Here is a 14,478-nt window from a genome sequence, read left to right as displayed (position 1 = left end):
CCCCACTTGCGCTCTGTCTCTCTTTCTCAAAAATGAATAAACGTTAAAAATTTTTTTTCTAGGTTTCTTATTGAGCTGGTCTTGTCAATAAAATCTTTCAAATACATTATGAGTTAAATATGACTGTGGCCTGGTCTGGGATCTTAGCCATCTTTTATTACATTGTTTGTATGGGGAAAATTATTAAATATCTAGCTTATAACTTTTGGAACGATGGCCATATGTAAGTTGGAGTCTTGTCTGTATTTGAGAATATAGTTATACATAATATAACTTGTGAGGTTAGTTTCAGAGATTATGTTTTTAAATGTTTCAGCCCTAGGGGGCTTTTCTTGGGCTATTTAAAAACTAATGGCACGGTATTCTGTATAGTCACCTATAACTGCTGGTATATTTACTAGCTAGTTCCTCATATTTTTTCCAAGTTAAGAGTGAAGAACTTAAAAAAAAACAAATGTGGTACTCACAAATATAAAATGCGAATCAGATTATTATTTTTTTCCATTTAACTGTAGCCTTTCTATAAAAAGGTGAGCTGTGTTAGGCCGTCTCAGTAGCTATTTTTGTGTAACATGTGTAAAGGGCCAGATTCATTGCAGGATAAAATCTAGACTTCTTAGACGGGTCATTACGGTCAAGGGTCTTTATAATCTGAAGCTTGCCAGAGAATGGATAATAGGACTGTTGCTTCTATTAAAGCTATTCTTGTAGCAAGGTATTTCAGATACAAAATGGAAAAAATGTTGGTGTTAAATGAAGCCAGATAGAATCATGGAAAGATAGACTGTGGGATTTAGAACCTGGAGACCCTGGCTTTAAGCTCTGGCTCTGGTACTGATAATCCCTGTGATCTTAAGCAAACGGCTGCACCTCAGAACCTCTGTTTTTTCATTTGTTATATGAAGATGCTGATAATCCTTCTACCAATGACACTTTTTTTCTTTAAATGTTTATTTATTTATTTTCAGAGCTGGAAAGAGTGGGGGAGGAGCAGAGGGAGAGGGAGAATCCCAAGCAGGTTCTGCGCGGCCAGCCCAGAGCCCGAAGTGAGGCTCTCTGTCTCATGAACTGTGAGATCATGACCTGAGCCAAAATTAAGACTTGGATGATTAACTGACTGAGCCACCCAGTTGCCCCCATGACACTTTTTTGAGGAAGGAGGTAGTTTGATGCAAAAGTAGGTATGTGTAATCCAGTGGTGTAAATCTTGGGTTTGAGTTCTGGCCACATAGCTTATTGGCTTTATAATTCTGTTTTAATTTTTAGTATTATTATTAATTTTTATCTCCCACCCCTGGCTTTATAATTTCATAAGTAGTTTTAAAATCATCACTGGGCCTCAGGATTTTTTAAAATGTGAAATGGAGAAAATACCTTACAAACTTTAAAGCACTCTGAAAATACTACTTTTCATGATTATACAGTAGATCTAATTGACAAATCAGTAGATACAATTTAATATGCTTTTTTCAGGTGCTTTGGGGAAGAGAACACGGTTCCAGGAAAATTATGTGGCACAACTTATTCTAGATGTGAGAAGGAAAGGGGATGTCTTTTCACACTGTGAGTTCAGTCCTGCACCCACTCCTCAGGAACATTTAACCAGGGTGAGTAGGATCGAAAGTTAATTGAATTAACATCCAAATCTGACAGTGTCAGTAGGTGAGTTTTGTAGAAACACTGAATGGGTTGGGAAGAGGCTTCATTTTGTCCCTTTTCGAGCTGTTTCAGGGTGGCTGGGGTTTTAAAAAACAAACCTGTGGCTAGGCCTTTTTTACCCTTAAGTAGAGATAAAATGTTATTTTTTTTCTTAGACCTCAGTAATAGGAATTAGCAATGCAGTTAGTTTGTATTACCCTTCTTGAAAGAATTCGAAGGACGAACAGAGTAGAGTCTAATTTTTCTAGCTGCTACCATATTTGTTGTCTTAACTTTCACCTTCTGTGGCTTTTTTTTTTTTTTAATTTTTTTTAAACATTTATTTATTTTTGAGAGAGGGAGAGACAGCATGAACGGGGGAGGGTCAGATAGAGAGGGAGACACAGAATTTGAAACAGGCTGCAGGCTCTGAGCTGTCAGCACAGAGCCTGATGCGGGGCTTGAACTCACGGACCGCAAGATCATGACCTGAGCCGAAATCAAATGCCCAACCGACTGAGCCACCCAGGCGCCCCTGGATATTTTTAAATATTAAGAGACATGAAATTTCTTATACTTCCTCTTTAAAATATATAAACAGATGATAAGAATACCTTTTTACCAGTGTTCTGATCCTTTGTTACTCTGTCATTATTGGGCTGGTTGCTGCCTTAGTATGTTTTTCTTGACCTGGCTAATGCATTCTCTTCCTTTTTTTTTTTTTTTTTTTTTTTTTTTTTTTTTTGTTTAAAGATTTTATTTTTAAGTAATCTCTACACGCAACAGGGGCTCTAATCTATAACCCTGAGATCAAGAGTCGCCTGCTCTACTGACTGAGCCAGCTAGGGACCCCATGCATTCTCTTTTCTTGTAGCTTAATTTTATGGCTCTTAGCAGGATAATAAGTTGGAGAACTTAGTGGTCAATCTTGCAAAGCTAAGAAGGTACAAAATGCCTTGGGTTAAGATCCAAGAGCTTGTGACAAAGCTTGATTGGGACACAAGGAATCCCTGGGAAGTGAAGAGAGCTAAAAGGAAAAGGTGGTTGGGGGGGGGGGGGGGTGTTATGGTGATTGACAGTGACAGCTGATGGTCTCATGCAGTCTGACCCGTAACACAAAAGGAAAATTTAAATAGTAACTACTCTTGTTTTCAGATAATAAAGAAATTTACCCCCCCCCCCCATAAATAAATTTATGGCTCTTGGTCACTTTACCTGTTTAGATGCCTTTCCATCTCCTTCCACAGAAATCATTAGCATTTATATTTTTTTATTGCAGAAATCCCAAGCCAACATTTTTGGTAGTCCTTTGCTTGATGTTACTGTCTTTGAAGCCCTACTCTTCATTTTAGAGCCTACAAGCACATTTATCTTGGGTACTTCGAACACCAAAATTCTATTCTGTACTGAAAATAGTGCCAAGAGTAGGGGCTAGGGCTGGGAAGGGAGAGTGGCAGCAGTCAGGAATCCCAAGGAAAACCTTTAATGACATATTGTATACCTCCTAGGCTTACTCCAAGCACTGTCTTGTTTGCATTCAAGATATCCAGGGAAGAACAGCTATTGATTCTAAGAGGGGAAGGAGGGAGGTAAGGAAAAGTTGTAGAAACTCAGGGATAAGACTACACAGGGTACTGCCTATACTTCCCCACATAGGTTGAGCCATAGTGAAGGAGGGCTTGTACTGCTGTGTTGATGCTGGTCCGGGAACACTGTGCTGTTACCTGCTTCAGTCCTTGGCCTCCTTACATGTCTGGAGTCTCCTCTTTAAGTCTTTATTTTTCTTTTTTTCTTTTTTTTTTTAAACCTTTTGATGTAAACTAAATCCTTCTCTAAATCTTAGATTAACTGCCATAATCCTGATCTTTAAGCCACAGCATAGCATCAATGAAAAGAGATTTAATTCTGCAATCCATGGGTTTAATTCAGTAATCCATTGTTGTTTATTTTATTTTATTTATTTTTTTTGATGTGGAGTTCTCTTATTCAAAATTGTCTTCTGGGGGTGCATGGTTGGCTCACTTGGTTAACTGTCTGACTCTTGATTTCGGGTCAGGTCATGATCTCATGGTTCGAGAGTTCGAGCCCTACATTGGGCTCTGTGCTGACAGCGATATTCTCTTTCTCTCCTTCTCTCTCTGCCCCTCCCCTGCTCTCTCTCTCCCTCTCAACATAAAAAAAAAAAAAAAAATTGTCTCTTGTGATGATAAACAGGATAAGGATATCATGACTGTTATTAGGAATGCAAAAAAATGATGCACAATTTAATATAGAATTTACCGAATCTTTAATATTTGAAGTAAAATACATTCAGATAATCTTATGGTTTTCATTAATTACTACTTAAAGGAGTAAGGTACAAATTATGTGATGTATGTATTGATTACATAGGAGCAGCTTTATACTTAAGGACAGAAGATAGAATTGCTTGTTTAATTTCATATCCTATTTCCTTATGTGAAGGACACTATTAGATTATAAAATACACTATCTTTTTATTTTTTATTTTTTTTTTATTTAAAAAAAAATTTTTTTTTTTTTTCCAACGTTTATTTATTTTTGGGACAGAGAGAGACAGAGCATGAACGGGTGAGGGGCAGAGAGAGAGGGAGACATAGAATCGGAAACAGGCTCCAGGCTCTGAGCCATCAGCCCAGAGCCCGACGCGGGGCTCGAACTCACGGACCGCGAGATCGTGACCTGGCTGAAGTCGGATGCTTAACCGACTGCGCCACCCAGGCGCCCCTAAAATACACTATCTTTTTGATAACCACTCTTTGGGAAAAAAGAAACGTTATTACATCAGTTTTAGTTATCGCAAAATATATCTTGATTGGAAATGTTACAGTGTGAAAATATGTATCTCAGAACTGAGGAAACAGTAATTTTATTGTCAGTGAGGAGCATATTTCCCTGTGGGCCTTTCTAGGGTCTTAATCTGTTATTTCTGGGGAATTATATAGATTCAAGCCATTGGAGATCACCGACAGTTAGGAGCATCCCCATTGTGCAGATTAAAGGCACATTCCCTGTTCTTAGTTGTTCAATTGTGTATTCACAAAAACCAAAAATGCATACCTGATTAGCATCACTAATGAGAAATATATATTAAATGCTATGTATGGTATGTCTCACATATTGGAGATAAATTATGTGCTAATTTCTTGGTTAGGTAGAATGTTATGAGGTACAAATGGTACTGGGGCGGAAGAATACTCTAAATTTGGGACTTGCAGAATGGTTAAGTAAGTACGTATGGCAGCCGACCGATTAAAACATTTTTTTTTCTTTGAGAGAGAGAGAGAGAGAGAGAGAGAGAGAGAGAGAGAATGGGAATGAATGGGGGAGGAGCAGAGAGAAAGCACGAGAGAGAGAATCCCAAGCAGGCTCTGTGCTGTCAGTACAGAGCCAAATGTGGAGCTTGATCCCAACTCTCTGGGATCATGACCTGAGCCGAAATCAAGAGTTGGATGTTCAGCTGACTGAGCCACCCAGGTACCCCAACAGCCAACCCATTTTAATTTTAGAAGAGCTAAATAGGAACATAGAGAATTTTGAATGAAGATCAAAACTGATTACTTGTTTGTGTCTGACAAATAATAATGCCGTGTGGCCAACTCTGACATATCTCAGGTCTTCTGTGGTGGAGAGGAAGGAGTCCTGGGATGGTGGAGGAGACTTGGGTCCCTGTCCCTTCCTTATTTTCTAGCCTGGGATGAGAATCTGGCACAGTTACAAAATACTTAGTTTCCTCATTTGTTTTTTCCACATCACGCTTTGTTAAAGGATCAGATTAGATTTTCAAAGGTACTGTATGGGTGTGTTAAAAACATTGTGTATTAGGAGCGCCTGTCTGGCTCAATCAGTAGAGCACGTGACTCTTGATCTCGAGGTTGTGAGTTTAAGCCTCGTGTTGGGTGTGGAGATTACTTAAAAATAAAATTTTAAGAAAAAAACAGAAAACAAAACAAAACATTGTGTGTTAATTAAGTAGATTAATATAACCCTATAGTGATGTAATAAGATGAGAATTTTGGGATACTGTAGTGCTACATAGACCAATATGGTAGCCATCAGCCACATGTGATTATTAATCACTGGAAAGTTGGTTGGTTCAAACTAAGATATGCTGAAGTGTAAAAGACACATCAGATTTCATAGACTGGATGAAAAAAAGAATGTATGATGTCCAATAATTTTCTCTTGACACAAATTGCAGGAATAGTATTTTTGATGTATTAGGTTAAATCATATGCTTTTTTTTTTTTTTTTTTACTTTTTTAAGTGTGGCTGCTAGAAAATTTAAAATTATGTATGTCATTCTATTTTTTAAATTCTGAAAGGCCTGTCTTTAAAATGATGGCCACCAGGGTGTGCTGTGCACCCGCCAGCCCTGCCTTTGAAGGGTGCCCATTCCGGGAGGAAGAGCCACTTTTTCAACTGATTCTGAGCAGTCGCCTAAGTGTCTGTGTTCCTCCCATCAGCAGTTGTTGGTGTTGCCGTACTCTTTTCTTGAAACAGATCCACCGTTAGGGTGATTTTGAGGCTAGACAAGGAAAGGTGTTCCTCTGGGCTGTGTTTTGGGCAGACTTACTGCTTACTAGGGAAAAATTTACGAGTTAAGAAGTTGACCTCTTAGCCATAGACAGTCCAGCTTTCTGGTCTGTTCAGCTCCTAGTTTTAGGTGCTTTTATTGAATTAGAAAAGAAAAACTTAAAGTGTGCCTATTTTATTTTAAATGTACATTTTGCATTTTGAAAAATAGACCCCATAGAGCCACCACCATAATAAAAATACAGTCATTTCCATTACACCAAAAAGTCGCTTATACTTCTCTGCAGTCAGTCACTTTCCCTCCCACTGGTCTGCTTTCTGTCACAGATTAGAGCTGCTTTTCCTAGAATTTCAAATAAATGGAATCATACAGTATGACTCTTTTGTGTCTGGTTTCTTTCCCTTAGCATAATGTTGTTTTAAGTTGTAGCAATTCTCTTTTTTCCCCAGTTTTACTGAGAAATAATTGGCGTGTCACTGGATAAGTTTAAGGTGTTCAGCATAATGGTTGGGTTTGCATAAATTGTGAAATGAAATGATTACCACAGTAGGTTCAGCTAACATCTATCTTCTCATATAGTTGAAAAGAAAAGAAAAAACAGAAAAAAGGGAAAAAAATTTCTTCTTAGGATCTACTGTCTTAACAGCTTTCCTGTCACACAGCATACATCACATCAGGTCATACATCACATTCTTAGTACTTATTCGTTTTGTAACTGGAGGTCTGTAGCTTTTGACTGTCTTCCTCCAATTCCCCTTCCCCCCACTCTTTGCCTCTGGTATCTACAGATCTGATCTCTTTCTCTATGAGTTTTGTTTATTTATTTATTTATTTTTAGATTCTACGTATAAGTGAGATCATACAGTATGTATCTTTCTGTTACTTAAGTTAGCATACCTTCAAAGTCCATTCAAATTGTCACCATTGGCAGGATTTCCTTGTTTTTTTTTATGGCTGAATAATATTCCATTATGTACCATTTCTTCTTCTTTTCTTTTAATGTTTATTTTTTATTTTTGAGAGAGTGGGAGAAGGGCAGAGAGAGAGGGAGACAGAGGATCTGGAGTGGGCCCTGTGCTGACTGCAGAGAGCCTGACGTGGGATTCGAACTCACAAACCATGAGATTATGACCTGAGCCAGAGTCACATGCTTAACCCACTGAGCCACCCGGGTACCCTGTACCATATCTTCTTAATGCATGGATGCAAACTTAGGTCCATCAGAGGACAATGTGATTATCCATTTACCTGTTAGTAGACAGTTGAACTGTTTCTAATTTTTGGCTCTTATGAATAAAGCTGCTTGAAACATTTGTGTGTAAGTCTTTGTGTGAACATATGTTTTTAATTCTCTTTGGTAAATACCTAGGATTGGAATGGTTGGATTGTGTGGTGTGTTCTTAACTTGATGAGAAACTGCCAAACTGTTTTTCCAAAATGGTTGTACTGTTTTATAATCCAAACATCAGTGTATGAGAGTGCCAGTTGCAAATGCTTGGTATTGTCAGTCTTCTGAATTTTGGTATTCTAGTGTGTTGTGTGTGTGTATAGAGAGATCCCATTGTGGTTTTACTTTTTTTTGACAATTCATTTTTTAAATCAATTTTTTTGAAATAGAACTTCTATCCAAAAGTTGATCCATTTTAATTGATGAGATTAAACTCATTCAGTTTGATGGCATTTGACAAATACATATATCTAACCATTATAGTCAATGTATGTTTCATTACCCTAGAAAGTTCCATCATGCCCCTTTGCAGTTAATCCCCCACCTCAGTGGCCCTAAACAGTCATAGATCTGTTTACTGTGACTAGAGATAGATTGCTTTTTTTTTTTTTAATAAAAAATTTTTAAATGTTTATTTTTGAGACAGAGCATGAGCTGGGGAGGGACAGAAAGACAGGGAGACAGAATTTGAAGCAGGCTTCAGGCTCTGAGCTGTCAGCACAGAGCCTGATGCAGTGCTCGAATCCACAAACCATGAGATCATGACCTGAGCCAGAGTCGGACACTTAACTAGCTGAGCCACCCAGACACCCTGATAGTTTGCCTTTTCTAGAATTTTACATGAACTTTTTTGTATCTGGCATCTTTTGTTGAGCATGTTTTTGAGATTTACCTATATGGCTACCTGTGGCAGTAGTTCCTTTTTATTGCTGACTAGAATTCCATTGGATGGATATAGTATAGTTTTTCTTTTATCTGTTTATTGACAGACGTTTGAGTTGTTTCTGGTTTGGGCGATTACAGCCCAAACCATTGGGCTTATGAACATTTATTTATATATGTCTTTGTGTGGACATATTTTCATTTCTCATGGTAACCACTTAGAGTGGAATTGATAGCTCCTATAGTAAATATACGTTGTTTTTTTTATAAGAAGTTGACAAAATATTTTCTTTGGTTGAACACCATTTTAAATTTCTACCAATAGTGTGTGAAAGTTCTCATTGCTCTAGATCCTTGTCAACATTTGTTATTGTCAGTGTTTTAAATTAGTATTTCCTCTTGACTACTGTTGTCAGGGATCTTTTTGTGTGCTTATTGGCCACCTTCATTTATGAAGTACCTGTAGAAATCTATTGTCTACTTTTATATTGGGTTGTTTATCTTGTTTTTGAGTTGTAAGAGTTCTCCATACTCTCTGCATACAAGTCTCTTCAGATATTTGTTTTTTGAATATATTCTGAGTCTGTAGCTTGGCTTTTCATTTTCTTAACAATGTTTTCAAAAAAACAGAAGTTTTTAATTTGATGAAGTTCAATTTAGTATTTTTTTTCTCTGATGGTTCAGGTTTTTTTTGTATGTTCTAATTAAGGACTACTTACCTAGCCCAGCACTGCAAAGCTTTTCTCCTCTGATTTCTTCTAGTTTTTTCAGTATTAGCTTCTGCATTAAGGTCTGTGACCAATTTGGGTTTAATTTTTGTGTTGGTATGGGATAAGAGTGAAGGGTCATTTCTTTCCAAATGGATATCCAGTTGTTCCGCCATGTTTTTTTGAAAAGACTTTTCCTGTGTTGAATCACCCCAGGCACCTTTGTTAAAATCATTTGACCATATGTGGGTCTAAAATTCTGGACTCTATTTGATTCCTTTCATGTGTATGTCTATCTTCATGCCAGTACCATGCTGTCTTGGCTTTGTAGTAATTCTTGAAATCAGGTACTCTATCAAAGCCCCCTAAGTCCTCAGATTTTATTCTTTTTCAAATTGTTTTGGTTATTCTAGATCCTGTTGAGAAACAGAGTTGGGAGTGGATGTTTTAGATTAGAATTTAGAGCAGAGTATGGAAAGATCTGGTTTTAAATCCTGGTGGATCAGTAGAGGGGCTTTTGCCTACTGGACTCAATGAATGATAGCTGTTGTTTCCTATTACTGATATTGTCAGTGCATTCCTGAGATTTAGATGGCATGTCCTCTGTTTCTACGTAGTAAATTATCTCTAAATATGTGTTTCACAAGAAAAAGCCTATTGACCATATGTAGACATTGTATAATCTTTAAACAAAAAGGTAAGTTATCCCTCCTTAGTAATCAGTTGCATACAGTGTATTGAATGAATCAAATTTAATTTTTGGTCTAAATATTTTCTTTTGTATTGCACCAGAATCTTGAACTCAATGATGACACTGTTCTAAATGAGATTAAGTTAGCAGATTGTGAACAGTTTCAGATGCCTGACCTGTGTGCTGAAGAGCTTGCTGTTATCCTTGGAATCTGGTAAGTCAGTTACTTACTTTGGTACTTTGAACACTTCGCATATTGTTTCTCTTGTGTTGAGAAAGACTATTCCAGGACTCAGTTGTTCTGGATGAATAAGGAATCTTATAATGCTTATAAGGATTGAGAATAGTGGGGCAATCAGTTACCACTAAACCACCAGTGGTCTCCACTGGGCAACCAAGTAAAGGGTTAGAGATTAGGAATCTCAGGAATCTGCTTTGAATTAGTATACTTATCCTTCTCTTTTCCTTCATAAGTAAAATATCTTTGATTAGCTTTCGCTAGAAATAAACTTTTTTTTTTTTTTTTCAACTTTTTATTTATTTTTGGGACAGAGAGAGACAGAGCATGAACGGGGGAGGGGCAGAGAGAGAGAGGGAGACACAGAATCGGAAACAGGCTCCAGGCTCTGAGCCATCAGCCCAGAGCCCGACGCGGGGCTCGAACTCACAGACCGCGAGATCGTGACCTGGCTGAAGTCGGACGCTTAACCGACTGCGCCACCCAGGCGCCCCTAGAAATAAACTTTTAATAAAGTATTTAGGAGAGTTGAGAATGACTAATTTGACCTTTGGGGATATTTACATTCTGAAGGATAGAATTCTTTTTTTTTTTTTTTTTTTTTTTAATTTTTAAGTTTATTTATTTATTTTGAGGGAGAGAGTGCCCTCCATGGGAAGGGGCAGAGAGAGGGAGAGAGAGAGAATCCCAAGCAGGCTTGTAAAAAAAAAAAAAAAAAAAAAAAAGTCTTTTCACTCCGTAGAACTTACCCTTTTGTGACCACCTCATAGCATTTTACTTCCTTTCCACTGACAGTAGGATTTCATTTACGCACAAGTTGAATGCCGCCCTCCATTCCTCTTGTTAGTTAGGGTGAAAGGGATCTCACACACACACACAGCTGTGCTTCTAAGCCCACAGCACTTGTCCTATCACATTATTTGATTCCACTGACAGAATTTATGCTTACTATGAAACATTGTCCAATTCATGATGATTCTTAGTATATAAATAATATAAATAGCAACTATTTGTGAGCAGTTTCATGTGCTAGGAATTGCACCATGTACTTCCCACATTACCCCCTCTTAATGTTCTAGTGACCCTAGAGTTTGTCACTCTTCTCCATTTTTCAGAGGGGAAAGTGGGTTTAAATGGCTGACTGACTTGCTCAGAATTACAAAGCAGCAGTGAAGGCTTGAATATCCAGGTTTTACTGACCCTAAGTTTTGAGTTCTCCTCTATGCAGTTTCTTAAAACATCATTTTGGGGGCGCCTGGGTGGCGCAGTCGGTTAAGCGTCCGACTTCAGCCAGGTCACGATCTCGCGGTCCGTGAGTTCGAGCCCCGCGTCGGGCTCTGGGCTGATGGCTCAGAGCCTGGAGCCTGTTTCCGATTCTGTGTCTCCCTCTCTCTCTGCCCCTCCCTCGTTCATGCTCTGTCTCTCTCTGTCCCAAAAATAAATAAACGTTGAAAAAAAAAAACAAAAAAACAAAAAAAAAACAAAAAAAACATCATTTTGGCAAATTCATGATTGTCAACTTATCAGAAAATTAAATCAAGCAAAGTATACATATTCCCAGGCATTCTGTCAATTGAGCTTTAGGTACAATGAATTAAACTTCACAGTTGAGAGAGGACTAAAAGACAAAGAAAATGCTTGTTCTAAAATACTGTTTTTTCCCTCCAAATACAATATTGATGGAACAGCTAAAAGTGCTGAGTGGATTTCATAGGCAACTTGAATCTTCCCTGTTTGGTAGAAACTACTTGGTTATGTTTTGAATCTTGGAGCACCTGATGCGGTTTATAAATGAGTCAGGACATCTACATGAACTGAATTCCCTTGGGGGTTGTAAACAGCGATTTTGTTATACCGCTTGATCTCTATCTGATCCTCATGGTCATTACCTCTAAGGAAAGGTGACTTGGACGTTGCAGTGGGCTGGGTTGGTTTAGAAAGGAAACACAGAGAAGGTGAATTCTTATAGATGGTTGATTGGTGAAGCAGTGGGGCTAGGAAAAAAGAGACAAATGAAAAACCAGACTCTTAAATACAGAGAACAAGCTGGTGCTTGCCATAGGGGAGGTGGGATGGGGAGATAGGTGAGATAGATAAAGGGGGTTAAGAGTAAACTAATCTTCTTTTAGAGGTTTTGTTTTTTTGAGAGAGAGTGCACGTGAACAGGGGAGGGGTGGAGAGGAATGGGGAGAATCCCAAGCAGGCTCCATGGCCAGCACAGAGCCCCAGTGTGGGGCTCGATCCCACAACTGTGAGATTATGACCTGAGCTGAAATCAAGAGTTGGGTGCTTACCCAGGCACCCTGAGAGTAGATTTATCTTTGTGGGCATTGAGAAATATGTAGAATTGTTGAATTGTTATATTGTATACCTGAAACTTCTATAACACTGTATATTAATTATACTTGAATTTTTAAAAAAGGTAACCACTGTCCTTAATTTTGCATTTGTCATTTTCTTAAAAAAATTTTTTTTTGTAAATGTTTATGCATTTCTGACAGAGACAGAGCACGAGTGGGAGAGGGGCAGAGAGAAAGGGAGACATAGAATCTGAAGCAGGCTTTGGGTTCTGAGCTGTCAGCACAGAGCCTGATGCGGGCTCAAACTCACGAACTGTGAGATCATGACCTTAGCTGAAGTCAGACGCTTAACTGACTGAGCCACCCAGGCGCCCCTCTTGCCTTTTCAAAAAATATATTTATTCACATGTTTTTATACTTCTTTTTTTTTTTTTTTAATTTTTTAATGTTTATTTATTTATTTATTTATTTATTTATTTAAATTTATTTTTGGGACAGAGAGAGACAGAGCATGAACGGGGGAGGGGCAGAGAGAGAGGGAGACACAGAATCAGAAACAGGCTCCAGGCTCCGAGCCATCAGCCCAGAGCCCGACGCGGGGCTCGAACTCACGGACCGCGAGATCGTGACCTGGCTGAAGTCGGACGCTCAACCGACTGCGCCACCCAGGCGCCCCAATGTTTATTTATTTTTGACAGAGAGAGGCAGAGCATGAGCGGGGGAGGGGCAGAGAGATAGAGGGAGACACAGAATCTGAAACAGGCTCCGGGTTCTGAGCTGTCAGCACAGAGCCCGACGTGGGGCTCGAACTCACGGACCGCGAGATAATGACCTGAGCTGAAGTCGGATGCTCAACCGACTGAGCCACCCAGACGCCCCACCTGTTTTTATACTTCTAAGTCGATTGTTTCATGTTGTTGGTTTCTGAGCTTTATGAAAATGGTATCTTACTATATGTAGTCTTCTGTGATTGTTTTTTCTCTCAATATTCTGATTTTATGATTCATTCATGTTTTATATGTAACTACAATTTACTTCGCATTACAGCATCCCTTGGGGTGAATATTTCTCTGTTTATCAGTCTCCTTTTGGACGTTTGGATTGTTTCAAGATTTTTTCCTATCATACACAATTTTACTACGGATATTTGTGTGTATGGTTCCGGTACACCTATTCAGGAATTTCTCTGGGCTCTATACCTAGGATGGAATTATTGAGTTAAGGATATATGAAAGTTTGCTTTACAAGATAGTGCTAAATTGTTTAACAAAATCATCCTGTCAAATTGTACTTGGATCAGCAGGATCTAAATATTCCCATTGTTCTGTCTCTTTGACAGCCTTTCTCTAATTTTTGCCTAATGGTTACAGTAATATTTTAATTTTTTTGGCCTGAGTTTGATAAATAGGAGCTGGTGCCACATTAATTCTTTTCATTTTCTTTGTGACCTGGCACAGATTAGATTGCTTTCCCCCAGTAAAATAAGTTATGTTGACATTTAGTACACCAGCCACATTTTATTTGTTAGCATTTTACTACATACTTGCTTATTACATTATTTACTGTCATACTTATCTTTGGCACACTCATATCTATATTTTTACATGATACAATATTACAATATGTGCTTTGAAATATATACACTTTATGTTGCCTTTTTAAAAATTCGGTGTCATTAGTCACAACATGCATTTTAGAATTAATTTGCTTTTTTTTTTTTTTTTTAATTTAAAGCACAAATTTCCAAAAGAATAACCCAGTGCATAAGTTAACTGAAGAGGAGCTGCTGGCATTTACATCAGTGAGTAATGTCGTCCTTTCCATTTAATTTTTTTCCTTGTATGTTTTAGGGCTTCTGATGTATTCTTGCCTCAGATTGCTCCTGTTGAAACACTGCCACTTAAGGAAGTTAAGGGGATAAAACCTCATCATTTTAGCTTCCAAACCACATCTATCTTGCTGTTGATTTAAACACAAGCATTTTCCTTTGTACTTTCTTGGATTTGAGGTCAGTGACCAAATATGTCTTGTTCATTGTTTGATCCCAGCGCCTAATAGATGCTCAATAAATGTTGAATGAATAAATGCAGTGACAGAACAAGAGTTTGAATCCTCACCCCAAAGCTGCTATAGTATGCAACTCTTTTGTCTAAAACTGAGGGTGACGCCTGCATGGATGGGATGAGCAAGAGGACATCAGACAGTGAGGAGCAGAGCCAGGAGGGTATAGGTTATAGAG

At 38.3% G+C, this 14,478-nt stretch overlaps 1 protein-coding gene across 1 annotated transcript in view; it reads left to right on the top strand.

Moving 5' to 3' along the window:
* The window catches only part of TTC27 (tetratricopeptide repeat domain 27), a 185,109-nt gene that overhangs the window by 27,877 nt on the left and 142,754 nt on the right, over positions 1 to 14,478 (top strand). Inside the window, exons 7-9 of the mRNA XM_043553218.1 lie at positions 1,474 to 1,607; positions 9,803 to 9,915; positions 13,974 to 14,040. Coding sequence (XP_043409153.1) covers positions 1,474 to 1,607; positions 9,803 to 9,915; positions 13,974 to 14,040 — 314 coding nt within the window. The remainder of the gene's footprint in view (positions 1 to 1,473; positions 1,608 to 9,802; positions 9,916 to 13,973; positions 14,041 to 14,478) is intronic.

The sequence above is a fragment of the Prionailurus bengalensis genome, chromosome A3 (genome assembly GCF_016509475.1).
Source record: "Prionailurus bengalensis isolate Pbe53 chromosome A3, Fcat_Pben_1.1_paternal_pri, whole genome shotgun sequence".
Taxonomy (NCBI): domain Eukaryota; kingdom Metazoa; phylum Chordata; class Mammalia; order Carnivora; family Felidae; genus Prionailurus; species Prionailurus bengalensis.
The sequence above is the reverse complement of the archived record's forward strand: the minus strand, read 5'-3'. Positions and strand labels throughout refer to the sequence as shown.